General features: G+C 47.0%; 1 protein-coding gene across 2 annotated transcripts; it reads left to right on the top strand.

The window, feature by feature from the left end:
• The first annotated feature begins 2523 nt into the window (after positions 1-2523).
• On the top strand, positions 2524-25112 carry SPP2 (secreted phosphoprotein 2). Of its 2 annotated transcripts, none has more exons than XM_011223320.3 (7): positions 2524-2775; positions 2877-3001; positions 9398-9520; positions 10656-10760; positions 15670-15724; positions 18380-18477; positions 25000-25112. In XM_011223320.3, exons 1-6 carry the CDS (start codon positions 2694-2696, stop codon positions 18448-18450), a joined length of 561 nt encoding a protein of 186 aa, XP_011221622.1. In that variant the 5' UTR covers positions 2524-2693; the 3' UTR covers positions 18451-18477; positions 25000-25112. The 2 variants fall into 2 exon arrangements, with proteins under 2 accessions (XP_011221622.1, XP_011221621.1); XM_011223319.3 differs by having other exon boundaries at positions 2539-2775; positions 10653-10760.
• The last annotated feature ends 1976 nt before the right edge of the window (positions 25113-27088 follow it).

Consider the following 27088-nt stretch of genomic DNA (forward strand, 5'->3'; position numbering starts at 1 on the left):
ATGGGAAGGAGCTGATGTGGGGGAGCAAGAGAAATGTCATCACTGTTTGTTAGACGGGATAGGGAAAAGGCTGTGGGATGGAACTTGTTTTGTGTCCCCAAGGAACTGCAAAGACACCTGTATGACTGGAGCCTAGGGAGGGAAGGCAGGTGGCCCCAGATAAGGCCAGAAGCTACTGGACCCAGAAGTGTTGCATGGGGCAAATGGACATTCGGACCCTGAGATCATCCAGGAATTTTGAATAACCTTTGTGGCAACGTGCTGATGAGGAAGGCCTGTAGAAAGAATATCTTTGGGATCAGAGCAGTAAATATCCATGATCCGCCCAGGCTGTGAAGTCATCAGAAGCATGATTTTGACCCTTTGTGCAGAGGGCAGGCAAAACAGACAATATTTTGATTAATCGAGTTGCTGCACATGGTAGCATTAATTTCATACTTGATCTCACACTTCGGGCAGGGCACAGCGGTGCTGGTAAGCCGACTCGGTGTCTCCTCCTCGTCCTTCCTGCGGGTAACAACAGCTGGCCTGCCTCTGACCAACATCCTGTCCCGCACCGTGTCCCTGGTCGATGGCTGCAGTCCCCTCCCCAGAGCTCTCCTTCCTGCTCTGTCTTCCTGGCCTCGGTCCCCTCCTCCCCTGTGGGTGCTTCTCCTTCTGTCAACGCCCAGTTCAGACACACACCCACCTGGGAGTGAGGTCAGGAGGGGTGCATCCTTTGGATGCTTCCCTTGCTGGCACTCATAGTTGCCTTGTGTAAGCAGGGTGAGCTAGATCATTCGTTAATTTAGCTGTTCTCTGGACCCGTTGCCTTATACATAACAGATGCGAGAAAGTATGTATTGAATTCCATTCCAACTAGCAGTTACCATTTATTGAGCAATTAATTGGTCAAGGGCTCTTCCAAGTGTTAGTGATTTAATTCTTATGTGATGGCCAATTTTATGAGTCAGCTTGGCTGTGGTGCCCAGATACTAGGTCCAACATTTTCCTGGCTGTTTCTCCAAAGATATTCTCAAATGAGATTAACATTTTAATCAACAGACTTTGAGTAAAACAGATAGTCTCTATAATGTGAGTGGGCCTCATCCAATCAGTTGAAGGCATCAATAGACAGAAACTGACCTCCCCTGAGCAGGAAGGAATTGTGCCAGCAGACTGCCTTTGCATTGTGCTGCAACCCTCTTTGGGTCTCCTGCCTGCTGGCCCACCTTGCAGATTCTAGACTTGCCATCTTCCACCAGCTGTAAGCCCATTCCTTAACACAACTCTTTCTCTGNCTCTCTCTCTGTCTCTCTCTGTCTCTGTCTCCCTCTCTCTGTCTCTCTAAACACCCTGTTGATTCTGTTTCTCTGGAGAACTGCGATTAATAACACCCTTTATAGGGGCGGCTGGGTGGTTCAGTCGTTAAGCGTCTGCCTTCGGCTCAGGGTGTGATCCCGGCGTCTGGGATCGAGCCCCGCATTGGGCTCCTCCACTGGGAGCCTGCTGCTTCCTCTCCCACTCCCCCTGCTTGTGTTCCCTCTCTCGCTGGCTGTCTCTCTCTGTCAAATAAATGAATAAAATATTTAAAAAAAAACACCCTTTATATGTTACTGTTTATGCCCATTTTACAGATGAGGAAGTTGAGGCATTAAGCACCGTGCCCAAGGGCAGACACTTGATGCGTGTGGAGCCAAGATGCCAGGCTAGGTCTTTCTGAGCCACAGCACAATACAGCTTCTCCTGAATGAGCTTGAAGGATGAGAACACAGCCACCTGCTTGTAACACACACGGTTTACTATAAGGTATCTTCCCTTTGTCATATTCCCCAGCTACGCTGGGCTCATACAGCACGTGAGAGTCATCAACATGCCAAGGCCTTACCCTCCAGGTGAGGGACAGAAATGTCCATTAGCAGAGAAGACTGGTCCACAGGAAGCTGTGCACATGGCACGTGTACTTGCGTGACCTAGTTAGGTCCTATATATGAAATCCTCTCCTTTACGTCAGGATTTCCAAAAACATCTCGAAATAACCACATAGTTCCTTTTTTTTTTTTTAAAGATTTTATTTATTCATTCGACAGAGATAGAGACAGCCAGCGAGAGAGGGAACACGAGCAGGGGGAGTGGGAGAGGAAGAAGCAGGCTCTTAGTGGAGGAGCCCGATGTGGGGCTCGATCCCAGAACGCCGGGATCACGCCCTGAGCCGAAGGCAGACTCCCAACCGCTGTGCCACCCAGGCGCCCCAACCACATGGTTTCTATACACAGTCAACTACAAGATCTTTAGAAACGCCGAGAGAACTGAACAGACAAATCTGAAATCCACGGTTTTGCTGAAAATAAGATTACATCTCCCCTCCCTTCTAAAAAATGCCATTAAAATGAAGAGAAACAAGCAGTACATGTGGATGTAATTAAAACAGAGAAAAACAAACAGCGCACACAGAGTCCCGAGCCTCTTGATGTCTTGCGCCCTGGGCTAGAGTCCCATCCTGAGGTCAGAACTTCAAAAGTAGCCTCAAACTGGAACTTTTCCATAGGAAGAGCCAGCAGTGAATATTGACCCCAGGATCAATCGTTTCTGTTTAAGCGGCAGGCTGCTCTGCTCAGAGAGAGCAAGCCAGGCCCCAGTTGATTAAGAGCTGCCTTCAGCTGGACTGGTCACCCCCAAACGCACAGGAACGGTCTCGCAGCCTCTGAATTAAAATGATTCTTCCCCGAACGGAGAAGATGGTGATGACGGTACTGGCCGTGTTCGTGCTGGGAGTGAACTATCTGCCTTGCGCAGGTAAGGGACTCGGAGACACGGGCCCCCTGCCCCTGAGGCTGTGACGCGGTGCTGGCCCCTGTGCCTTGTCTCACTGTGTCCCCGTGTGTTTTTGGCTCCAGGTTTCCCGGTGTACGACTATGACTCGTCCTCCTTGAGGGAAGCCCTCCGTGCGTCTGTGGCAAAAGTGAATTCCCAGTCCCTGAGCCCGTATCTGTTCCGGGCGTTCAGAAGCTCCTTAAAAAGGGTAAGTACGTATTCCATCCTCGTGATTCCTCTTTAAATCTGCTGCTTTCTGTTATTGATTGATTGATTGTCTCTTGGGCACGCTTTAAACATTTTTCGGTTTAAAAAGATAGTAGCTAGTCCTCTCTTTCGTACTGTTTCTGGACAGAGAAAGAATTTAACAACAGTTACTGTCCTAAGACCCTCCAAGCCACTTTGGACGCAGGGTTCTTCTGGAGCGTCTTCCCTCTGGCCTGGCTTCTCTCTTCCAGATGTTGCCCTGCGTGCATCCTGCGTCCGTAGCCAAGGCCCCCATGTTTCCTCTTGAGATGTTTTAGTAAGAACTGCTCGTTTATTAGAAACGAGGCTTTTTTGATTTCAGCAGTACTGCTCTTCATACTTAGAGGCAAAAAATTCCGGCTTTTAAGCCCCCAAATCCCACCTTCCTTTGTTGATTTGGTAATGGTCTGTTTCCTGTTAGCTTGGGGAAGTGGGGAAAATGTGAATTTTCTTGGCTTCCGATGACTTGGTCTGTGATTGGCGAAGAAAGAAATGCAGCAATCCGCATCAAAGGAAATGAGGAGCCTGGGCAGGGAGTCACCTCCCGCCCCCTGCCCCCGTCTGCAGGGGATTTCGGGGTTTGCTTACCGTCCAGGTGCGGTAGGAGCAGAAATTTCTCCAGGCTAGTGGGTGCTAAGATAGGACACGGGAGATGTTCTGTAAAGTCACAGGTCCTACGAATGACAGCTCCGTGCAGCCAGGCCACGGGGGCCGGAGCAGAGACGCCTATGTAGGGACAGAAGGCCACCGCTTTCTCCCTGCTGCCACTGGCCTCTCCCCTCCGGCCCAGGCACCACCTTGCTCCCTCTCCTGCTGCAAAGAGTGCCCGGCTCACGGCTTCCTAGCTCTCGTCTCCAGAAACACAGCACGCTCATCTCGACCCTTGTTCAGAAACTGGCTCACTTTCTCATTTCCAGATTCCTGGGAAATTAATTAACTTGTCTCATTTGTCTTTTCCTTTTCTTTTAAAAGATGTATTTATTTGAGAGGGAGAGCGAGCAGGGGGAAGAGCAGGAGAGGGAGAGAGAGAATCCTTAAGCAGACTTCCCTCTGAGCTTAGAGCCTGCTGCAGGGCTCGATCTCACGACCCTGGGATCATGACCCGAGCCTAAACCAAGAGTCAGATGCTCAACTGACTGAGTCACCCAGGGTGGCTTTTCTAATTGGGCCACAGGTCATGGAGATCATGGGCTGTGTTTTAGCTAGGGGCCCAGCCTAGGAGCAGGCTGTCACGGCCAGAGTGGGGTTCTTGGCCCTGATGTCGTGGTTTGGGAGCCCTGGGAGATATGTCAGCTGCCAAGGGTGAATTCCTTCTGGAAGAGCACAGGATCAGAATAAAGAACCCGCTTTTTGCACACTGGCTGTATCGGCTTCCATCTTTTGCATTTAATGAAATCCACTTGTGGTGTGAGGGGATCAGAGTCCCCTCGCTGGGCTCTCCGATGAACGGTTTAAATGCACCTGTAAGGTAGCTGATGCTCACTGTGGAAGAAAGGTGGTGATTAATTAAGAGAACAAGAGCGTGAGGACAGGTCCTGAGAGAACCCGTGGAAATGTGGCCTGTGGAGATGGGCCCGCAGGAGGCATAGTCCCCCAGGGCACTTTCGGCACGGGCACCGTCTTGTATCAGACACCTGAGCCCGGACACACGTGTGCCTGCCAGATGACACGGTTACGTATGCGTGCGCGTGATCCTTGGTGAGTTCACTCACGGGAGACGCCTCTCTGCCTCTGTATGCTGCTCTTCTCTCTGGAAATCTGCCTGTTCTAGCTTCTCATCGGCCTTTTCTAATGACTAAGCGTGTGAAACAATAAATATAGCAAAGATTTATAAATTTTCATCTCACAGCTTCACTTCCAGGAATATGTCCAAAGGAAATAAGTGGTTCAGTCGTGTGCAGGAGTTTCGGGGTGCTGGTCAGTGGACTTAGGGAGGAGAGCCAGGCTCTGCTCCTTTATTCCTGGGTTTGCTTCCTGAACCCAGCGGCCCTGGACGCTGTTACACGTCAGCATCCCCGGGAGCTGGAGCTCCTGACGCCCAGGAGAGAGGGTCGACTCATAAGGTCTCAGACTGCAGGGGCGGGGGCCGTGTTCTTCGATGTTTTTCTGGTTGTTCTCACGTGCAGTCAGGGTTAAGAACCACTGGGTTGTACCAATGGACCTGGATCAAGTACTCTTGCAATAGATTTTAAATGACTTATCTCTTGGGCTCCAAGTTTAAGACAGCAAAGGACAAGACAGTGTGACTACGTCAGTGATGGTTTCCTTGCTCTGACGTGGACACTGGGCTCCCTCAGATTCTTTCCTCAGGGGCACAGGGAAAAGGAAAGGTGGAGGACATGATCCTTGTGCTGGGATGAGGAAGAGAAGAGGACAGAACTCGGGTTCTACTGGGGAGAGAAGAAGGGAGAGGGGAGGGATGGAGGAAGGGGAGGAAAGACAGGAGGATGGAGTGCACAAGTACACAAACAAATAAGTTGGCTCCAGAGAGTACTGTGGAGAGAACAAAACAGGTAGCGGGATGGCTGGGCTGGGCTGGGGCTGGGGCAGCTGTCAGATGGGGAGGCTGCCGTATTTGAGCTAAGGCTCCATCAGTGACAAGACTTCCAGCCGTGGGGGAGACCACGGTGAGGGGGACCTGAAGGATCAAAGACCTTGAGAAAGAGTCGGGCTAGGGCCGAAGGAGGTCAGAGAAGTGGGTCTGAGTTGGGACATGAGGTGGCCCTGCCCAGGGCATGACTTTGAGGAGTTTGAGGTCTGTTTTGAGGACAATGGGACATACACAGAAATGCAGGTGGATCTCTGCACTTGGAAAAGGTCTCTCTAGCTGGGGTGAGGAGTGGGGTGCTAGGGAGGGCCCTGAGACAGTGACTGCTGGAAGCAGGCAGTGACGCAGGGCAGCTGAGCGGGGCCTGGGCGCAGGGAGGGTGGGGGTGGCTGGGTTCCGGGACAGCCCGAGGCAACGCCGCGGAAGGTTTGGGATCCTTTGGACGTGTGTGTCCATCGCTGTCCATTTTTTACCTTCATCTTTGCTTTGTTTTGCTTTTGGGCTTTCTAAGTTATTCTCAGCCAGCCTGCCTGCTCTTCACTTTTTGTCCAATCATAGTTGGAAAAACCTCAGTGATCACTGTTGTTTGTCAGGCATCTCCAGAGCAGAAGCAATAGACTGTGTGTATATATGTGCGTGCGTGCGTGCGTGCGTGTGTGTGTGTGTGAGAAAGAGAGAGAGAGAGAGAGAGAGAGATGTCGGGGGAGAGGGAGAAGGAGAATGAGTGAGAGAAATTTATCATAGTGAAGAATTGGCTTGGGGCGCCTGGGTGGCGCAGTCGTTAAGTGGCTGCCTTTGGCTCAGGGCGTGATCCCGGCGTTCTGGGATCAAGCCCCATGTCAGGCTCCTCTGCTATGAGCCTGCTTCTTCCTCTCCCACTCCCCCTGCTTGTGTTCCCTCTCTCGCCTGGCTGTTTCTCTCTGTCAAATAAATAAATAAAATCTTTAAAAAAAAATGAAGAATTGGCTTACCCTATATGGAGGTTTGGTCAATTCAAAATCTGTAGGGTGGCCTGACAGGTTGGAGGCCTAGGAAAGAGCTGATGTTGCAGTTCACATCTGAAGGCAGTCTGCTGGCAGAGTCCCTTCCCGCTCAGGAAAAAGTCCATTCTATCCAGGCCTTCAACTGATTGGGTGAGGCCCACCCACATTACGGAGGATGTCTGCTTTACTCAGATCCGCTAATTTAAATGTTAGTTCCATCTAAAAAGCACCTTTATTGAAATATCCAGAGTGTTTGGCCAAATATCTCAGCACCATGGCCCAGTCAAGTTGACACATAAAATTAACACCAAAAGGAATTGTTATGGATTTTTTATTGCTCGTATATTTTTATTTATTTTTTGAATAAAAAACAAAATATGCTCATTATAAAAAGTTAGAAAATATAACAAGAAAGAAAAAGCCAAAACTACTATCTATTATCCATTCCTCTGAGATACCCACTATGAGCGTGTGGGAGAAGGTCTTTTTGGATCCTTTTCATATATTGGTATAAAACATATTTTTTAAAAGAAAAACAGGAGCATAGTGTAACATCAATTATAAAGTCCCACAATTTACTTCAGCAACAATGCTGGATTTGGGATTTTCTCTAGTTGATTCCTTATTGTCAAACACTCAGGTTGTCCCACCTTTTTCAAACAACAGAGTGGAAATTTGCGTTGGAAGTGAGTTTGGATGAAAAAGCAAAACCATTAGGCTTTTCTCCTTATTCTGAACAGAGTGCTTCAAGATGCAAAGAAAGGTTGCAAACTCATCTCATAGTTCAATAAAATTATCTGTACTCAAAAAAAATCCCACATTTTCATTTTTTTAACTAAGCCTTTGTGTTGCCAGTTTGTTTTCATTGGATTGCTTTAAGGGAAATTGCTAGAGCTCGATCAGGGTGGAGCCCCAGCAAAACGCCCCAGCAGAAGAGGGCTTTATTTTTTTTATGAGACTCAGATTTATTATCCAATATTTTAAAATTATGAATAAATGTGGTAATAAATACTGTTGAGGCTGAATTGTTAGTCTTACTTGTTTCCAGAAAACTGTACTTCTATGAGCACTCTTCACCCACTGTCCGAAGGAGATGCAAAGCCCACCACCCCATCCCAGGCTTGGAGTTTGTCAATTATTCCCAAATTCTACCTGTGCCCGTCCTTCCCAACGTGCGAGCAATCTGTGCTCTCACAGAGGGTTCTCCCCACCTTATCCTCACTGGGAAGCTGCTGACTCAGCTTTGTCACAAGGTGGGCTCAAGGACTGAGAGAGACGAGAGTTTTGGAGCCTGGGGGTGTGGTCGGGTACTGGGCCATGGCCGCCTCCCTGCCGCCATCTTGTTCCTGCCCCAGTGTGGTCTCTTTGCAGCAGCCATGGTGATTCACATCTTAGCTCTTAAGTCCTTCTGAGAACTTCCCATTGCAATGAGAATGAAATCTAAACACCGTCCCGTCGGTGACAGGACCATAAATTCCGTGACACACCCCATCTCTCACACATCATGGTGTACGGTTCTCCTCTTGTTCATTTTGCTCCAGCCACAATAGTTGGACTTATTCTGCCCCAGGACATTGGCCCTGCTTTTTCCACACACGATGGGCTCTTCCCATTCCATTCTATGAGCCGTAGTGGAAAATATTTCTTCCTCGGGAGGATTTCTCTGGCACCTTCTCTGCAGTAGCGACTTCCTCCCCCTCAGCCCCATTATAGTGTTGTTTGTTCCCTCATAACACCATAACCTTCTAGAACGACCTTGCTTAGTTTTCTTTAAGGTGTTTACTGTGTGGCTGTCATCTAAGCTGGAGCCTAAGCTGGACACACTGTGGGCTCTCCTTAAGTCATAGGATTTCCGTGTCATCAGAGCATCACAGATTCATCACGAAGTTTGGCAGTTTCCCCCAGTATCCCATCCTTGGTGGAAAGGAGTAGAAGATTGTGTAAACTCATTCATGGGCCACAACTGATCAAACAGGAAGTAGGACTGGGTAGTACTATATGCAGAAATGTACGCACCACTTAATTTCTTATATCAGGGATTACTAAGAAATTGTGGGGCATTCTTTTAGGAAAATGACCCTTAGATACACACGGTTGATTCTCATTATTTGCAGTGGTTGTGTCCTAGAAAGTCACCACGAACACTATATTAGTGCATACGGAACCCTTGCTCCTGGTCTAACACACATCTTCTCTCCATGTGGCACATCCAGACCTTCTGGTGCTTGGGAGCACGGACAGCCCTTTAGGACTACACTTGGGGGCCATTTGAAACAGCAAAATCACCAAGGGGAAAAAAACCCACAAAAATGAGAAAAACATGGTCCAAAGTAAACCCTGAAAGTCTGCAGTATGACAGTGGAAGCTAGGAGGCAGAGCGCTGCCTTATCTGATCTCAGCTGGGAAGGTGTGCACGGGGCAACTCCAGTTCTTTGCCGCTCTGTGCCTGTCCGTGGATGACTGGGAAGGGACGCTGAGCATTGATTTTGGGGGTTGTGAATACGTCTTAGTGCGTAAGCACATTTGTAAAAATGGAAGCTCTGAGTCATGAGGACCCACTGTAAATTAAGTCATCTGAAATAACACTGACCTTGTAGTTCAGACACCGAAGTTCTGATTCCATTTTTTTAAATGAAGTATTATGTGCCTTTGGAAAAGCGCTTCTGGTCTCAGACTGAGGGAGTGGAACTGGGGGATTGCTAAAACCATTTAACAGTTTTCCCCAAGAAGGAGCCTATAACATTTTCTCCTGTGCAGGGAGAAACATTTGTAGCATTGTAAACTTCAGAAGCTCACCTAGGCAAACTGACGCTTTGTCTTTGGGAAGGTCAACGTTCTGGATCAGGACAGCTTGAACATGGACCTAGAGTTTGGCATTCGGGAGACAACATGCAGGAGAGATTCTGGAGAAGACCCTGACAGCTGTGACTTCCAAAGGGGCTACTACGTGGTAAGTGAGGCAGGAAACGCCATATTCCAGAGACTAGCAGGATGAAGCACCTCGCTTCTTCCATGACCTGGAGCTGTTCCAAGTCGTAAGGAGAGCGTGGCCCCTGCCCGGCACCCGGCCACACTGGGAGTCACCAGCTGTGTCCACACTGTATTCCCCGGGGCAGGGGCAGTGCCGCTCAGTGGCTGAGGACTTGGGCTCTGGAGTCCGTGGTCTTGAGTGATCCTGCAAATTACTGAAGCCCTGTTGCCTCAGTTTCCTGGTCTTGAAAGGGTAGAACGATGGTTCCAGGCAAAGTGAATACAAAGAGGCCAACCCCAAAGGCAAATTCCAGAGATGTTTCAAATTCCAGTTTAAACGAATCTAAAACACCATCTGTGTTCTTGGCATGAGTTGCATCGTTTTGTAATTGACTGTCCTGTAATATCTGACTCCCTCCTCCTCTCTGGCTCAGGCTTCATGGGGTCAGGACCATGGTGTGTTCAGTGTGGTGTCCGCAGTGACCAGAGCATGGCCCCATACTTAGTTAACACCCATGGGCAAGGGTCTGGTGGAGCAGGCCAGCACCCTTACTTTCCAGAATGTTTGTGTTCAGGTGTGTGAGTTCTCTGGGGTTTGTTCCTTGATGAGGCTGTTACTTGATGGGTTATTTTGTGTCAGGGTCCCTTCACAACAGTGTAAATTTCGAAAAGGGGAATCCTTTGTTTTGTTACTTGTTTCATGAGACTTTTCTTTGTGACTGTTTTATGAAGGACTCAAATCTAAGTGTTAGAGCGTCTGTTCCTAATGGAATCTGAGGTCAAAGAAGAGAACAAAGTCCTCTGGGTTCTTCTCACTTCCTTTTGTTCCACTGGGAAACTTCGAGGCAGCCCGCCCCCTGCTCCTGGAGGGAATGGCTGCTCTCCCGGGGGGCCTTGTAATACACCAAATGCCTAACAGGTCTTTAAATGTTTCAATTTTTTCTGCTTCTGTCTTGAGAAATTTTCATTTTGGAAACACGAACTGCCTCTATGAATTTTTCCTTTCTGTTTGCATCATTCTGTCAGGCCTTCCGGTATTGCCTGAACTCTCACATAGATCCTATCCCTTTCTTTGAGCCGCTGAGGATTGAACCCAATGCTTTCTTTTCCAGCAGGCAGCTGTTTGCAGAAGCACGGTGCGGTTGTCCGCCGAAGAGGTGCAGGACGTGTGGGTTCGCTGCCGCTGGTCCTCCAGCTCTGAGTCTAACAGCAGTGAGGAGGTAGGACCAGGGGTTTGGTGTCCTCCGGGACAGTGCCTGGTAGGGTCTGTGTGGGTCTGTGACAAGCAGACCAGTGTGATAGAGTCACGGGAACGTCACCCAGGCAGGGGCGAGTACAGCTCTGCTGATTCGGCTGGAATCTCCCCTACTTGTCCAACCTCTTCTCTCTCTGTCCTACTCTGTCTTTATTTCCCAGAGATTTGGAAACAGCTTAAAGCAACAGCTGGCAAATCTTTAACGTTTTAGAGCTAAGTATGCAGGTCCCTGGCACTGTGGTTTAGTGGACGGATGTGGGAGGGGCATTTTTGTTGGACTAGAGTTCAAATGGTTATTCAGCAGCTCTGCAGTCTAGGTCAGGTGCTTAACTCCATGACCTGCCGCTTCTTCATCTGTGAGATGCCAGGAGGAGAAGCCACCGAATAATGCAGAGAGAATTGAGTAAGTTGGTGGACAAGAGATGCTTGGTGAATGGCAGGACATGGCTCCCCCCACCCCAAATGTATTGAAATTGATTTGCAATAATTCTGTAAAATTAACAATACGTAAATTTCCGACATGAACATATATTACATATTATTTGTCTGTTTGCTTATTAACTGCTTTCCTTACTAGAATGTATGCCTCCTGAGGGGCAAAGAGTGTTAGCTTTTGTTGGTCTAGGACAATGTTTGATACAGGGTGGATGTTCAGTAAATGCTTGTTGAATGAATATAAGAGAACGGAGGAAGAGAAGTCAAGAATATGATATGAGGAGGAAATTTCTTGACTCCAACTAGGCATAAAAACATAATTGTTATATTATTATTCAAAATGGGATAACATTTTTGACTGGTATTTTAAAATATTTCTACTGTGGTACAGGTATGGATCTGTCCAATGACATTTTTATTCAGTTTTTCAAGATTTCATTCTGCAGGTGAAAATTACATTAAGACAGTAAAAAAAATGCAGCTTCAAGAATTATACATGAAAGTTAATGTTCCCATATTATGAACATACTCACACCTTAAATATTTTGCATGGAAGTCCATTGTAGGATCAGGATGTGAGGAAGTTAATGTCTGGGAGCTTCCACGACAGGAGACAGTTTGACAGGTGCAGGAAGACTAAGCCCAGGTGCTAGGACCTTCTCCGCAGAAATGTTCGATTGATCTCGTGCACACTGGCACCTTTGTGGATCAGTCCACAGGTGGTTTCTGGGCTTTCCATGGAGCCATGGCTCTAGGATCTAGTTCCTGGGTGTTAGGGCAAGTACGAAGGGCCAGCTTTTCTAGACTCCACTGAGGCATCTGGGCAGTCAGGTGTGTTTCCATGCTCACATACTTGCACACTTGTGGCCTGGCCAATCCAGCAATGACAAGGACCGAGCACAGCATTTCACAAACATTTTGTTCACATTGATTTTGCGGCTTCCATGGGAACAGCCAGGGAGACAGTGAGGAGTGAGACAAGCAATCCTAGGCCCCATGGAGTTTGTAGAGGAGTGAGGGTCCACTCAGCGGGGGTGACCCTGACTACCAAGCCAGCATGCGGGGGCACATGTCAAGAGGCAGAATCTCATCTGGGCGCAGGAGAGCTTCCCTGGGGGACGTTCCCATCAAGAGCTTCCATCAGGACAAAAGGGACAGGTATGAAGGGGAGGGAGGAAAACCGATTCTAAGCACAAAGGGATCAAAAAGGGATTCCCTGATGCATGAGAAGCTGGTTGGGTTGGAATGGACAGAAATCTTGATGACCTCCATGAGCAAAATACAGGACAGAGGCATAAGGGTTGATCTGGAGAGGAAGTCAGGCTGGGCCTCAGGGGTCATGTCTAGGATCTCTGGATGAACTAGGATCTCTGGCTTCATCCTAATGGCTCCTATTGGCTAAGAGCAGGTGGGGGCTCTAGGAGGCTAGCAGGACAGGTGACAGGGAATGCTAGCAGGTGCCAGGAGTTAGTAGTGAGTGTTGCGAAATGGACTCTAGTTCATTCTATGACCTTTAACACATTGAACTGAATTCAGTAACTACCCCCCCCCATTTAACCCCCTTTCCATCTCTGATTTGGGAAGTTGATTCTGATCGCACAGCCCACAAATCTGTTGCAACTTTCTCATTGCATAGTGAGGACATTGCACTTTTTTTCCAATCCAAGTTTTGTAGGAAGACTCTGACATTAAGTTAAATGGGCCCTTGAAACAAACAATATTTTAAAATAAACTCTCAGGTAGATGTTCCTCAAAGATCAGGAAATCGCAAAGAATTAACGAGCAAATTAAAAAAAAAAGAATTCCTTAAATTAAAGAATGCCGTAATTCAAGGGAAGAAGAAGAAAGCAGATGGAGATTTCAAGTAATTCCTGGAAACTCTGAAATAGATTTCTTATACGAAACAGAAAAAAAAAAAGGAAAGAAAGAAAACAGCTGTTAACCATTTTCAGTGAAATAAGCAGTGATATTACAAACATAAAAGAGAAAAACGTAGGATGAATTTTGTCTTCAAACAAGTAAATCATTGTTGGAAGTAGGAAATAGAAGAAATAAAACAAAAAAAAATTCAGTAATTAAAATGAAGATCATTTGAAAAACATATGTAGGTTCTCAAAAAATTTCCAGGGTAAAGAACATAATGTGAAGAAAGGTGTAAACCATGGAGAAAAAGACTGAAAATCCAAAATACAAAGAATAAGGACTTCGATCAAATGAAAACTATCTTGTGAAGATCTAATGTGAGAAACCGCTGAATGTACAAAGTTCGAATTTTCCCCTTACATGATTTTTATTTTATTTTTATTTTATTTTTTTTAAAGATTTTATTTATTTATTCGNAATTTCCAGGGTAAAGAACATAATGTGAAGAAAGGTGTAAACCATGGAGAAAAAGACTGAAAATCCAAAATACAAAGAATAAGGACTTCGATCAAATGAAAACTATCTTGTGAAGATCTAATGTGAGAAACCGCTGAATGTACAAAGTTCGAATTTTCCCCTTACATGATTTTTATTTTATTTTTATTTTATTTTTTTTAAAGATTTTATTTATTTATTCGACAGAGATAGAGACAGCCAGTGAGAGAGGGAACACAGGCAGGGGGAGTGGGAGAGGAAGAAGCAGGCTCACAGCGGAGGAGCCTGATGTGGGGCTCGATCCCGTAACGCCGGGATCACGCCCTGAGCCGAAGGCAGACGCTTAACTGCTGTGCCACCCAGGCGCCCCTACATGATTTTTAAAAGGATAAAAGCTGTAAGGAAATTAGAGGAAATAAATTTCTAAATTTGCTAATATTCTTCTCTCCTTAAGCAAATACATATCAGTGTTGCGGTTAGTTTCTATTATATGTGTTAATTATGAAAGTGAACTAGAGAGAGGAGGAAGGGCTCTGGATGGCACAGGAGCGCCCAGACAAACACTGAGTGGTTTCGTCCCCGGCCAGAGGGCGATGCTAACACCTGTAGGTTGCCAAGTGAACTTGGCTTTTGACAAACCCTGGTTTGCAGTAGATGGGATGAGATTTGGCTAAGGCTTCAGCCAAGAGACCTGGAAACAGTCCAGAGGGAGAAACTGAGGAAGAAGAACTAACAGAATTCTGAGCTCAGGGAAGGGGAAGTGACAGGCATCTGATTTACTTACTGTGGTCCATTTCCAATGATAGAAATTCAACTACAAGTCACCTACACCCCAATGGGCTACGTCCCCGGATCACATTCCCAGAAAGGACCAGGAAGAGTTGGCCTCACAGACCAGTTAATATAGGAGCGTTCAACACCACCTGTATTTCTGCCCCTCCCTCCCCCTTTCCTACCCCACCCCTCCTCCCTCGCCCTGCCCCCCAACCCCCCCTTCTCTTCTCCCTCTCTTACTGCGGATGAAATTTCTCCTTGTAGCAAGAAGCAAGGTGCTCCAGATTCAGATTCTCTAAACTTAGGAGGAAAAGGCAGCATCTCTCTCTAGCTCCACTGGAGACGCAGGACTCGCTTGGCCTGGCTTTGGTCATGTGCCCATCCCCCACTTTTTCAAAATTACACCTTTATTGAGTTGTAATCTGCATAGTATATAACTTACCCTTACACTGTGTCCAGTTCAGTGGTTTTTAGCATATTCATAAGATGGTACAACCACCACCACTACCTAAATCCAGAACGTTTTCGTCACCTCAAAAAGAAACCTCATCCCCAGGGGCCGCCATTCTGTGCTCCCCATTCCCCCAGCTCCCAGCAACCACTCGTCTACTTTCCGAGTCTACGGATTTGCCTATCCTGGCCATTTTGGTATAAATGGAGTTATGTACCCTTTTGTGACTGGCTTATCTCACTAAGTATCATGTTCATATCTGTCGTAGGATGTGTCGGAACTTGGTTCCTGTCTCGTGTCGGATAAGATGGTCTGTGTGGGTATACAGCTCGCTCTATCCATTCACTGGTTGAGCAGCATTTGGGTTCCTTCCCCTTTTTGGCTATTATAAATAATGGTGCAATGAGCATTCCTGTGCGAGTTTTTGTGTGGACTTAATGTTGTTATGTGGGCTTTCAGTGGCTTCCTGAAGACTTCTTTGCAAGCCTTTTCCAAACTGAACACCTTGTGGGAACTTCACAGACAGGAAACCTGCACATCTGATCTAAACACAGTCTGTTTGCAAGTCCACATGGAAGGTTCCATCTTTCTGGTCCCTGATACTTGGGAGCACATTCTGAGCCCAGTGGAGTTTTTAGGCGATTTAAACTTCATGCAAGTGGTTCTTCCCATGTGCTTTCTTAGACACACATGTTTGACACCACGTAAAGTTATTTAATAAAATGTGTTGCCTTATTTCATTAACAATGAATTATGTAATGCATCACAGGCCTCCAGATAATATTTGCATTTTTTACAGTGTCTCCTTCTTCTCTCTTTCATGTGTTGATATATCCCGATGCCTACATTGATTTAGATGTTTTTGGGGGACATATTTGAATCCTTTAAATGGAGAAACAACTACCTACGTGGTAAGTTGAGATCTGCTCTTTTTAATGATTTTTTTCTTGAAACAATTTCATATTGAAGTTCTGTTAATGAGTCATTTAAAACTGGAAACATCAATACATAACCTTTGAACAGTTATACAATTCCAGAAAATAAACATTCTCGTTTATTTTTTTTCTTTTTTTAAAATTTCAATTAGCCAACATATAGTATCATCAGTTTTTGATGTGGTGTCCAATCCTTCATTAGTTGCGTATAACACCCAGTGCTCATGACCTTTCCTCCTGCCTCACTTTGGGGCATTTTCTGAAAAAGCTCAAACTCTCTTGAACCCCTGCTTGCCCTCCACCCTCAGCACTACTTTGGGGCCAGCAGGTGAAGTTAATGATAATGTACTTCCTTCCCTTTACAGATCAGTTTCCCTCTCATTTAAGTTTCAGGATAGATCTGCGAACCAGGGGTCCTATGACCCGCTTCTACAGAAGAGATGAACAATAACTCTTGGTGCTGATATCATACACAAGACACTTAACCCTGTGCTAATTGCTTGACATAGCTTTCTCTTCACAACCATCCTGTGAGGCAACATGTGTTCCTGCCCATTTTGTAGATGAGCAAACTGAGGCTTAGCGAGTTCCTGTAGTGTGTCCAAGGCTATATGGCCAACGTGGGACTTGGATCCAGGTAATGAGTGGCAGAGATAGGACTTTAATAAGTCCGTGCAGGATACTTTGATATGTCAGTCTCGCCAGCTTTTGTTTTTGCCAATGCCGTTTTCCAGAAGAGTTGTGAATTTCACCCTATTTTGGAGTTCTTCATTAAAATAAGTAACTCAGATATTAATATTTCATTGAGCTCCATGTTTGATCCTCACTAGGCATACTGCAATTTATTTGAAGTGCTGGGCTTATAATTTGAGGCTTGATGTATTTTTTATTTTTTAATTTATTTTTTATAAGATTTTATTTATTTATTTGAGAGAGAGAGAGAGAGAGACCAAGAGCAGGGAGCGAGGTGGAGAGAATCCCAAGCAGACTCCGAGCTGAGCCCAGAGCACGATGTGATCTCACACCCTGAAACCAAGAGTTGGACGCTTCAGTGACTGAGCCTCCCAGGTGCCTGCCCCCTGAGGCTTGATTTAAAACAAAAAGGTTTTAGACACCCTCTGAGTTGTTGCTTTGGGAGAACATAGAGTTGTTCAAACAGTGGGACATTGCCGAGGACATTTTTTGAACACTTCTTGTTTGGTGTTGCCTTGAGAATCTATGGCCCATTGTTTTGAATCGCTGCAGTGGTGGAAAATATTTGTTCTTGGATTTGATTTTGGAAATAGCCAAAATAAATGTAATTAATCAGATTAATAACCAACTGGGGTGCGTTAGTTGTATATTGCTGCGTGTCAAATTACCCCCAAACTTAGCATTTTAAAACAACAAATTTTTGTTATATTACAGTTTCTGAAGGTCAGGAACCCACAGGCAGCTTAGCCGGGTGGTTCTGACTCAGAGTCTCTAACAAGGTTGCAGATAAGTTGTTGTCTGGGGCTGTGATCTCATCTGAAGGCTTGACGGGGTCTGAAAGATCCACTTCCAAGATCACTCATGTGTTTATTGGCTTCAGCTCTTCATGGGCTCTTGGACTGAGGGCTTCAGTTTCACCCCCTGTGGGCCTTTCCATAGGGTTGTCTGAATGTCCTCAAAACATGACATCTGTCTTCCCCCAGAGACAATGATGAGAGAGAGAGGGGGAGAAAGAGAGAATGAACAAGCCACCGAGCACTCAAGACAGAAGATGCGGTCTTTTATTACCTAATTTTGGAATTTGTGTATCATCCCTTCTGTGATTTTATTTGTCACACAGACCAGCTCTGGTCCATTGTGGGAGGGGGATACTTGAGTGTGAATACCCAGAGTGGAGGCCGCCTACTGCATTGGGAAAATGCCATTTGGGACCAAAAATATTTTATGGATATAAATTAATGTGATTGATCCTTTTTTATATGACTCAGAAGGTCATTCCAGAGCTGAATTTTATTTTATTTTTTTAGGTTCTTTTTTTTAAAGTTTTTAAACAAATTTTTTAATTATGTTATGTTAGTCACCATACAGTACATTCTTAGTTTTTGATGTCGTGTTCCATGATTCATTGTTTACGTATAACACCCAGTGCTCCATGCAGTACGTGCCCTCCTTACTACCCATCACCGGGCTAGCCCAATCCCCCACCTCCGCCCCTCTGAAGACTTCAGTTTCCAGAGCTGAATTTTAAAAACACATTGCGCCTTGGAAACATCATGGATACAGCTATGCAGCCATCTCAGAGACTGCTTCGAAGACAACAATTTAATTTATTTCACCAAATGCGTGTGACAAACACTGGGCAGATCTCATGGAGGACTGAAAGGCTATTATGACAGTCCCTGCCCTCGAGGCTTATAGCAGTGGCTGGGACAGATCACACACGGAGAGAAATTAGCATGGGTTCCGCTGTGACACCATGCAGGGGAGAGTGAGGGAGAGCCAGGTAAGGAAGACAGAGCTGTCCTGTTCTAGGGCATCTCTCAGCAGTGTGGGTCTGGTTATGCTGGTCACACCTCTTCCCACTGTTCATCATCGTGGGGACCACGTTGTCTCAGACCTTGCTGTGATGACAGATCCTGTATGTCCTTCCATCTGTAGGGAGCCTGAGAGGGATCTTTCCTCCTGGGAATCGAGGGTACCCAAACACGTGGCACAGACTTCAAGAATAAACACTGGCTTTGAGTAACAGCCTCGAGGTAAGGGGACACAGTTAAAAATGTGTATTTAAAATAGAAGCTGCTTGGAGTGCTCGCCTTAACGCTGCTGACCTTGTGTCCTCAAATGTCTTACTCCGCTGTTCAGCTCTCATTTCCCACTGCCTGGTCTCCTCCCAGACTGTCCCTCGGTCGTCTCTCCCACCCCACACTCCTTGAGCTTTCTCCTGTGGCTTTTGTATTTGTCAACCACCAACACGATCGAGTGTCCAGCTGAAGAGCAAACAGACAGACAGAACAGCCCCTCCTTTAACACTCCCCAACCCAGCAGCTTCCCTCCCTCCCTCTCTCCTTGTGCACTGAGCTTCTCCACGTAGTCGTGGTCTTTGGCTGCTGCCCCACTCTGCTCACCTCCCATTTGTGGTCTGCTTCTTGCGCCCTGGATGTTCAGCCCTCAGATTCAGGAAATTGGATCTGCCTTCCTTTCCTCGATCAATAATGTGAATACCGGTGACCGTCTCTGTTGTCTCCTTAGCCCACCCGCTCTTCCTTCCATAGATCGCTCTGTCAACTCTTCCACCTGCCCGACCTCATCAATGATCTGCAATTCCTTCCGAGCACACACCTCTTACCACGTTCTGTCCTGAGATCCAGTCTCCCTGGATGCGGTTGCTATGGGTACCTGTGACCTCCTGGGACCCACCCGACCCTCTCTTTAACTGCCTTTCTTAATTGAAGGCGTCACCATCCACCTAATTTTCTCAAGCTCAAAATTTTAGAGCATCAATGACACTTCTTCCCCTTTCTCTTCTCCTGACATCCACAGAGGTCCAGTCTTATTGATATTGGCTACACATTCTCTCTGGTGTTGGCCAGTCATTTCATTACTGTCACCACTGACCGGTGCGTGCATTCTTGCCCAGGTCCTGATCTCATGCTGTCCACCTTACATGCTGTCCTCAAGCTTATCTTGAAACACAGGGGAGTCTCTGATCCTTTCCACATAAAGCCCCTAATGCTCGCTTCACCAGGGGATAAAGCAGAGGTATGCAAAAGGCAGACACTAAGCCAAAAGGAAGACCAGGCTATTTGCCCTAGTGTGGGGGGGAGCTGAAGACTGGGCTCTGGTTTACCCAACCTGCACCGAGTATCACCGAGTACATAAATTCCCAGTTACTAGGGACTGGAGCAGATGTAGCTAAGTGTTTCTAAAGGCTCCTAAGTGGTAAGGGGACACCAGGGAGGGCACACTTGAAAAAAATCTTCAGATGCAATTATAGACCTCGATTCTATGCACATTCATTTGTACACATGCGCGCACACACACACACACACACACATTAATAACAAAGCTGGAGCCTTCCCAGACTTTAGCTTACATAACACTGTACACCTTCAGGATAACGTCCGAGCCCCGTAGCACGGCCCACAAAGGCCTTGGTGATCTGGCCCCTGCTCACGTCTCCAGCTCTGCCTCGGCCCTAAGCTCCAGCAGTACCGAGATGCTCACAGTACTTGTCCTGCTGAGACCTCTGCGTGGAACAGCCACCTGGCTAATCCCTCCTCACCGGTCAGGCCTCAGCACAGCGTCATTTCCCTTGGGAGGTCTACTCTGACCCCTTCCTGATGGTCCTCATCACAGAGCCCTGCAGTGGCTCATCTCTTCTTTGCGCCATCGGGCTGCAGCAGACTCCCCGGACGCAGGGCGAAGGGCGCACGCAGGGCACAGGGCACGTGACGTGCTCCTGTCTGCTAGTGCCCTGCACGGAGCCTGGCAAGCAGCCAGCATTCGGCAAGTATTTTGGGGTGGATGACGGAATTCTTCACTTTAGGTTCCTGAGACTCATGCTTTAAAAAAAATCAGTTAAGCATAGTATAATTAATTTTTAACCACTGGAATATGAAAGAAGTCAACTGACATTTTACGAAAATAGAAGGAAAATTTACCAGGGAGGCTGTATTGGATGAAAGATGCAAATGGTAGGTTTTCTCTTTAATCTATGTGCCTCCTAAAAATAAACACCGGCCTCATATGGAGATCTAGAAACTACTCATTATGAAGAAATGCACTCATCGTATTCCTTTTTTATAAATCCAAATCATTTCCTTTTGCTTTGTAGAGCATCCTCGGGGGCAGAGTAGAATTCTCAATGAACTGGCCGTATTTCATTTATTAATAGTACGATTATATTGGGCATATTCACCTACATGGATTACAATAGAAATTCTGGATTTGATTTCTGTAACAAAACTGATTGTTTACCAAACGTGTCTTTAAAGGCAGCGCCCATGAAAGGCTTGACACTGCCACCCTCGCCTGGACATTGGCTTTGACTTAAGTCCCAGTTATGTCCCGGCCCTCCCGCGACCATCAGATTTCTCCACTGTGCTCCAAATTTCCTAGAATCCCAAAATGAGCCTGGGATGGCCAGCACGGGGTCTGGGGTCAGCGGACCTGGCTCCGAGCCTGCTCTGTCACCAGGAGCTGTGGGATGGTGTTCCAGTCTCCTAACCTCTTGGCTCACTTCCTTTAAAGGTTTATTATTATTTTTGTGCTTGTTTTTGGCCCTGCTAGACCGTGAACTCCTTGGGGATGCATGGTCTTGTCATTCTTATTAATTATTTTAGTTTACTTCCTTAAAGTGAAGAACAATGTCTAGAACATAATAAGGGTTCAATCAGGTTGGAAGGGTGGAAGGAACACACGCATGACCCAAATCAGGATGACTTGCTTGAGCTGTGAATGACATTTTCTGGTGGGGAGCTCCCTAAAGAGGGAGGTTTTGGCTCAGGGAGCACGAAACCCTCAGAGCCTGGCATAATTGGGGCTGAGTAAGTGTTTTTGTAATTTAATAAACACTGTTCTAGGATTCTTTCAGGTTGCTAGAAAATCATTTCATATAGAGGAGTAGATAGCGAAAGGTAACATTTCAACACAAGCTTTGGCATTTTTTCTTCTTTGCTACCCTAAAATAGAGGCCATGAAAATCAGGTCCTAGCTCTCACACTGTAAGGGATCTGTCTGAGCGTCTAGCCCTTGCCTGATCTTTATAGGGGGACTAGTTCACACTCTTTAATTATGCAGTGGCCGGATGACCACAAACCACACAGAGTGTACCCACACAGCGGCGGGAGCGAGGCGTTCTCCTTTACGTTGCAATGTCGATTCGTGTGGACCCCTGAAGCTCAGCCCCAGGGCAGCAAAGCAGGCCGCTGCTAGGGAGGCCTGACGTGGACCGCTGCAGGCCCAGAAGGATCGGTCTCATGAGTCCGTCAGTTTGCACAACAAATGTGTCTGGGCCCGGCACCAGGGAAGATCAGAACTCCCAAGGGTGCCTGGGTGGGTGTCTGGACCCTTCCCGTGCTCTGCCTTGTATAAATCGTGCAACAACCCGTATGAAGCTTTGTCAGTATTTTCTCTGTTTTGTAGATGAGGAAGCAGGGTCACCGGAGGCTCTTGCTCTCAGAGGTGGTGTTGAGATTGGGATTTTAAAGATTTTTTAAAATTTGTTTATTTGAAAGAGAGAGAGAGAGAGAGAGAGAGAGAGCATGAGTAGGGGGAGGGGCAGAGGGAGAAGCAGACATCCCGAGTGAGGAGCCCGACTTGGGCTCCATCCCGGGACCCCGGGATCATGACCTGAGCCGAAGGCAGACGCTTCACCGACTGAACCACCCAGGTGCCTCCGAGATCAGGATTTTAGCTACTGATGTCTGTCTGTCTCTCTTTCCCTGCCCTGTGACATGTGACACCCTACCTCACGTCAATATCTCCCTGTTTAGGAAACAGCGGGGGAGGGGGGCAAAAGCCCAAGGATTATTATTTTTTTGAAGATTTTATTTATTTATTTGAGAGAGGGGGGAGGGGCAGTGGGAGAGGAACAAGCAGACTCCCCACTGAGCACAGAGCCCAACACGGTGTTCAACTTAGGACCCCGAGATCATGACCTGAAGTCAGTTGCTCAATGGACTGAGTCACCCAAGCACCCCGAAAGCCCCAGGATTATTTGCATCTGTCACGTGTTGGGTGAAGCTAGGTAGGCAGCTGCCGGCTGGAAGGCAAAGACTAGTTGCCTGGAAGCCTCAACACACACCTACCTGTCATCAGCCAGGTGGGAGGAGCGACCCCCCCACGTGGGCCCCTCAGTGAGCCAGACGAGTGATTTCCATATTCAGGTATCAGACCCACGCATGACAGCTTGTTGTCATGATCTCCCATGGCTGCCCCCCCACTGGGGGAGTCAGAGACCCCCCCCCCACTCCCCCACCGTCTGAGATCGAAAAGACCAGCCGGTGCTCGGGAGGTGGAAAGCTGGCCGTGTGGGGCTGTGTCCGCTCACACTCCGCTCTGATGGCCCTTCACTGCACACCAGAACGACCGTCTGCGCTCAGGATCGGGGAGTTACGATCCGCGAAGTTGCTGCCAACAGTGACTTCGTGAACACTGAGCTGGTCCCTGTGGGAAGCACAGGGTTAGGCTCCCGCGAGCCTCTGGTCACCTTTCGTCAACTGGTCAGTGCACGACCTTGTTTTATGTGTGTTTCCGTTGAAAGGTCCCTTATTTAACACCCACGGTCAACAGCACGACAGCTCAGGCCTGAGCCCCACTCCCCGAACACACGCGTGTTCTCCGTGAGGCGTGCCACAGCCTTCTTGTGCTCAGCAGGGCTAGACACCAGCTCAGCACGGTGCGTGGCGGCCATCCGAAACTGCAAAGTCACCAAAAAAAGCATGAAAGTGCCCGAAGCATGGCCATAAATCTGCAAGAAGGCCGCTTGTTTATGGCAGGAGCTGAAACAGGAGACCGAGCATCCCCTTGTTTGACCTTGTTTGACGGGCCACATGCATGCCGGGAGACTAGCTTTTCACCACCCAGGCTATGTCCTAGAATGACTGCAAAAGCACCAGGAGTGTGGAATTGGGGCTTACAAAGGAACGTTAGCGAGCAGGCAAATTTCTGCAAAGACTGTGGGTCTACTGAGCAGTGGTCCCCACCCCTCATTCATCCCCACGTCCTCTTTACTCTCTCGTGTCCCCTTTCCACCTGGCTTGAAAGAAATGCTGTCTGCACTGTTGTGTCCCAGGACCTCTCTCCACCGGCTCTGCCCTGGTCTCTACCGGCCTCCTGGTGCCTCCAGCCCCCAGGCCTTCCCTTTACCCACCGACCTTTGTGGCTGCATTTGGTACTTCTTTCCTGGCTCTAAGTCCTCTCTCTGTTCTGCATGGATCTCTCTTCTTCCTCCTGCTCCCCAAATGGTGGTGGTCCCCGGAATGCCACCCTTGGCTCTTCCTCTACTCACTGTCTTCTCGTTCCCAGGTGATCCCAGGGACCCCCGGCACTTAGATGCCCATCCGTCGGGGGGAGCATTCTGTCCTCCATTTCCATACTGTGCCTTAACCAGCAGCATGCCAGATGCCTCCATCAGGATATGCTGCCATAGGCTCAAACCGGAATTCTTCCCCTCGGGACTAGTCTTCCTCCTGTAACCAACTCGTCTTCCTGGTCACCCAGATCTGAAACAGAATCCTCCCGACGTCCTCCCTGTCCTCATCCGCTCAGCCCCTGCACCCTGCTGTCTTCCTCTGAAGAGTTTCCCGGTTCTGTCCCTTCGCTAGCCCGGGGTGGTCGGCATCTTCCTCACAGTCTCATCTTGTTCCCCTCAAGGTCACCTCCACGTGTCATCAGAGTTCTGTTAACACTGGTGGGGGCGGGGTGCAGTCTAAACTCCCGAGTGTGCAGGACACGAGGAACTGGGCCCTCTGCGCAGTGGTGCAGTCCTCGTCTGCGTCCCTGCTGCTCTCCGCCTCCATCTCACGCGACCTCCGTTCCCAGGCCCCTGCTGCTGTGCACCCCGCCCCCAGCTTGTCCTTAGGGTCAGCTCGCATGTCTTCTCCTGGAACCCCTGTCCTCAGGGTCTCCTACACTTGAGTATCCCTGGAATTGTATTTACGTACCGTACTGTAGTCCCTTCTGGCTTTTCTATGGTTGATGCCTGCCTGACTTCCTTCCTTCTCCTTCCTTCTTTCCTTCCTTCCCCTTCCTTCCTTCCTTTCCTTTCCTTTCCTTCCTTCCTTCCTTCTTTCCTTTCCTTCCTTCCTTTCCCTTCCTTCCTTCTTCCTTCCTTCCTTCCTTCCTTCCTTCCTTCCTTCCTTCCTTCCTTCGATTGAGGCTACATCTTATTTATGTTTAAACCCCAATACTTAATGCACACATGTTATTGGATAGATGAATGGATGAATAAATGAATGAATGAATAGTCCCACCTCCAGCCCCTTACTGGCTCGGGTGTCTCCATACCTCCCTGCAGCTTTGCCTCAGGGCCCCTCTGGCCTTTCCTTTTTTGAAACGTGAGTTTGCTTTCTGGGGCAACTTCCCCTTCCCCTGCAGGTATCTCTCACCTCTTCTCTTTGTTCAAGGAGCTGGCCACTTCTCGTAGTTGCCCCAGTCTCTAGTGCCAACTTGGAATTCCTTTGAGTACACGCCGGAGTGCTGGGCTCTGTCTCCATAGCAAGAACGTGGAATGCATGCCACAGCGTCTAATCCCCTCTCCTTCTCTCTTTTCACAGCAAAATGCATCGGAAAGAATAGAAATGCCAGTGAAGCAAGATACTTTACGATAATTTTGTGATTTTTCTTTTGATCGGTTCCGGTCCTTAATAAATGCTTTACTCTTCTTCTTTTTCCATTGTCTGATTTAAAAAATAAAAAGGAGTAACTATCCAATTTTTAGGTAAGAAGCAATGACATGAAGAGATTAGTATTACATAAGGATTTCAGGAGCTAAGAACTCACAAAGTGGCCATGCTTAGCCTAATTATGTCAAATCGTGTTTTAGATCAATATGCAATGATTATAAATTCCTTATTCTTAAAAAGACAATCAGTCTAGGCAGCTTGGTGTCAAGAATGTCTTTCCTTTTGTGACTTATTTTAATTAAAAAAAAATAAATCATCTGGTGATTTAGGGATGAAAGGCAGTCCCATCCCCACCACCAAAATGTCCCTGTGGATTCTTTTTCTCTAGACTTCTCGGTCCAGGGCATCAATAAAGCAAAGCCAGCTTTCTGTCAAAGTGGATATTGCCAGGAAAGGACCCAAGGATGGAGGTCTGTGTTCCCAGGCCACCTGGCGATCGCCACAGTTAGGGAACGCTCCTGGAGCGGGGCCCTTCTGCAGTAGCCCTGAGAGGATTACAGGATGTGAGAATCTGCAAATCCAAATGCAGTCCCTTTCCAGCGAGACTGAAGCCCCCATCAGTTCCTGCTGGCTTTCCATGAGATGTCACAAGCCCCTGAGAACTATTTCCCAGATGGATGACACACTGAAGACATTATTGGTCACCTGCACCTTCATTTAGAAGTGATTGTTTACTCCTGCTCCCTAGCAAACCGCCCCACTTCCTACAGCTGAGGCTAGAAACTGCCTTGTCTCCCACCTTCCCTATTTTTCAGAACTTTCCTGAATATTCCCATATGCTTATTTTATTTCCACTTTAAGATCCGCATGTCAAGTCATGAAAAAAATTCCGTCGGTATTCTAAATTGGTTACACCAAATTTGCAGCTTATTTTGAACACTTGACATCTTTCGACTTTGGAGTTTTATTCTGTGAGAATAGCCATACGTTTCCCCTTACCGAAGTCTTTGTATGTTACCCTTAATAGACTGTAAGAGGTTTTTGTTTTTTTTTTGCATAAGAGGTATGTTTGGCATATTAAAAAAATTTTTTTTGCATAAGAGGTGTGTGTGACATATATTTTTTTAAAAAATTATTTATTGATATTTTCTTTTTATTATTATAAATGAGATCTTTTGTCATTCTATCTTATAATATAAACTTGACTAATATATGTTAGGTTTTTGGACTGTCTTCAACAATTTTCATATTGTTTTTAATAGGTTTTTCAGTTGTTATTCCAGAGTGTCCCATGGATACAATATAATTTTTGCAAATAATATTAATTTTGCTCCCCCTCATCATTTTCAGGGTCACTTCTTTCTTTTTCTTATTTTCTTTGAGTTTGTTCCAACAGGGTTAGACAATAGCAGTATGGTGATAAGCACCCTCATTCCTCACTTTGATAGCGTTCTGAGAAGCATTTCAGTGTTGCACCCTTAAGCATCATGTAGCCTTCTGGTCTGGTGTAAGCGGTGTTTATATTTTCAGTCCTATTCAGGTTGTTTCCATCCCTCTACTGTGAAGAGTTTAGAATAGAAACGTGTATGGAGCTTTCTCAAACATCTTTTGAAATTTTTCCTTTTTGAATTTAAAGTTGGAGATTTGGAATTTGTCTTTCTTCTTTGGTAACAAAACGTGGTGAATCATGTTAATATCTGGCCTTAATCGAACCATCTTTGCATTCCTGGAATGACCCCACGTGGCCATGGTTTATTATTCTATGCTGCCAGATGCCAGATGCTTCATTGAGGATGTTAATACCACCTTTCATATGTGAAAGTGATCTGTAGTCTCTTTCTACGCTGCTGTGCTGTCTTACCTGGTGCTGGTATCATTGTTGTGAAACCCAGCATAGCCTGTACGTGGCACCTCCCTCTGCCCACCATCTCCCTACACCCTGGTCTAATAAAGGAACATCCATGGAGGGCAGGTGTGACCTCTTTAGTGGTCACAACAGTATATGAACCACATTTAAGTA

Source organism: Ailuropoda melanoleuca, chromosome 2, assembly GCF_002007445.2.
Source record: "Ailuropoda melanoleuca isolate Jingjing chromosome 2, ASM200744v2, whole genome shotgun sequence".
Taxonomy (NCBI): domain Eukaryota; kingdom Metazoa; phylum Chordata; class Mammalia; order Carnivora; family Ursidae; genus Ailuropoda; species Ailuropoda melanoleuca.

What these genes read in the sequence shown, in the direction of transcription:
- SPP2 (XM_011223319.3), top strand. Translation starts at nt 2,694, where the DNA reads ATGATTCTTCCCCGAACGGAGAAGATGGTGATGACGGTACTGGCCGTG. An exon ending in GAACTATCTGCCTTGCGCAG is followed by an intron (nt 2,776 to 2,876) that starts GTAAGGGACTCG and finishes TTTTGGCTCCAG; the next exon opens with GTTTCCCGGTGTACGACTAT. An exon ending in TCCAAAGGGGCTACTACGTG is followed by an intron (nt 9,521 to 10,652) that starts GTAAGTGAGGCA and finishes TTTCTTTTCCAG; the next exon opens with CAGGCAGCTGTTTGCAGAAG.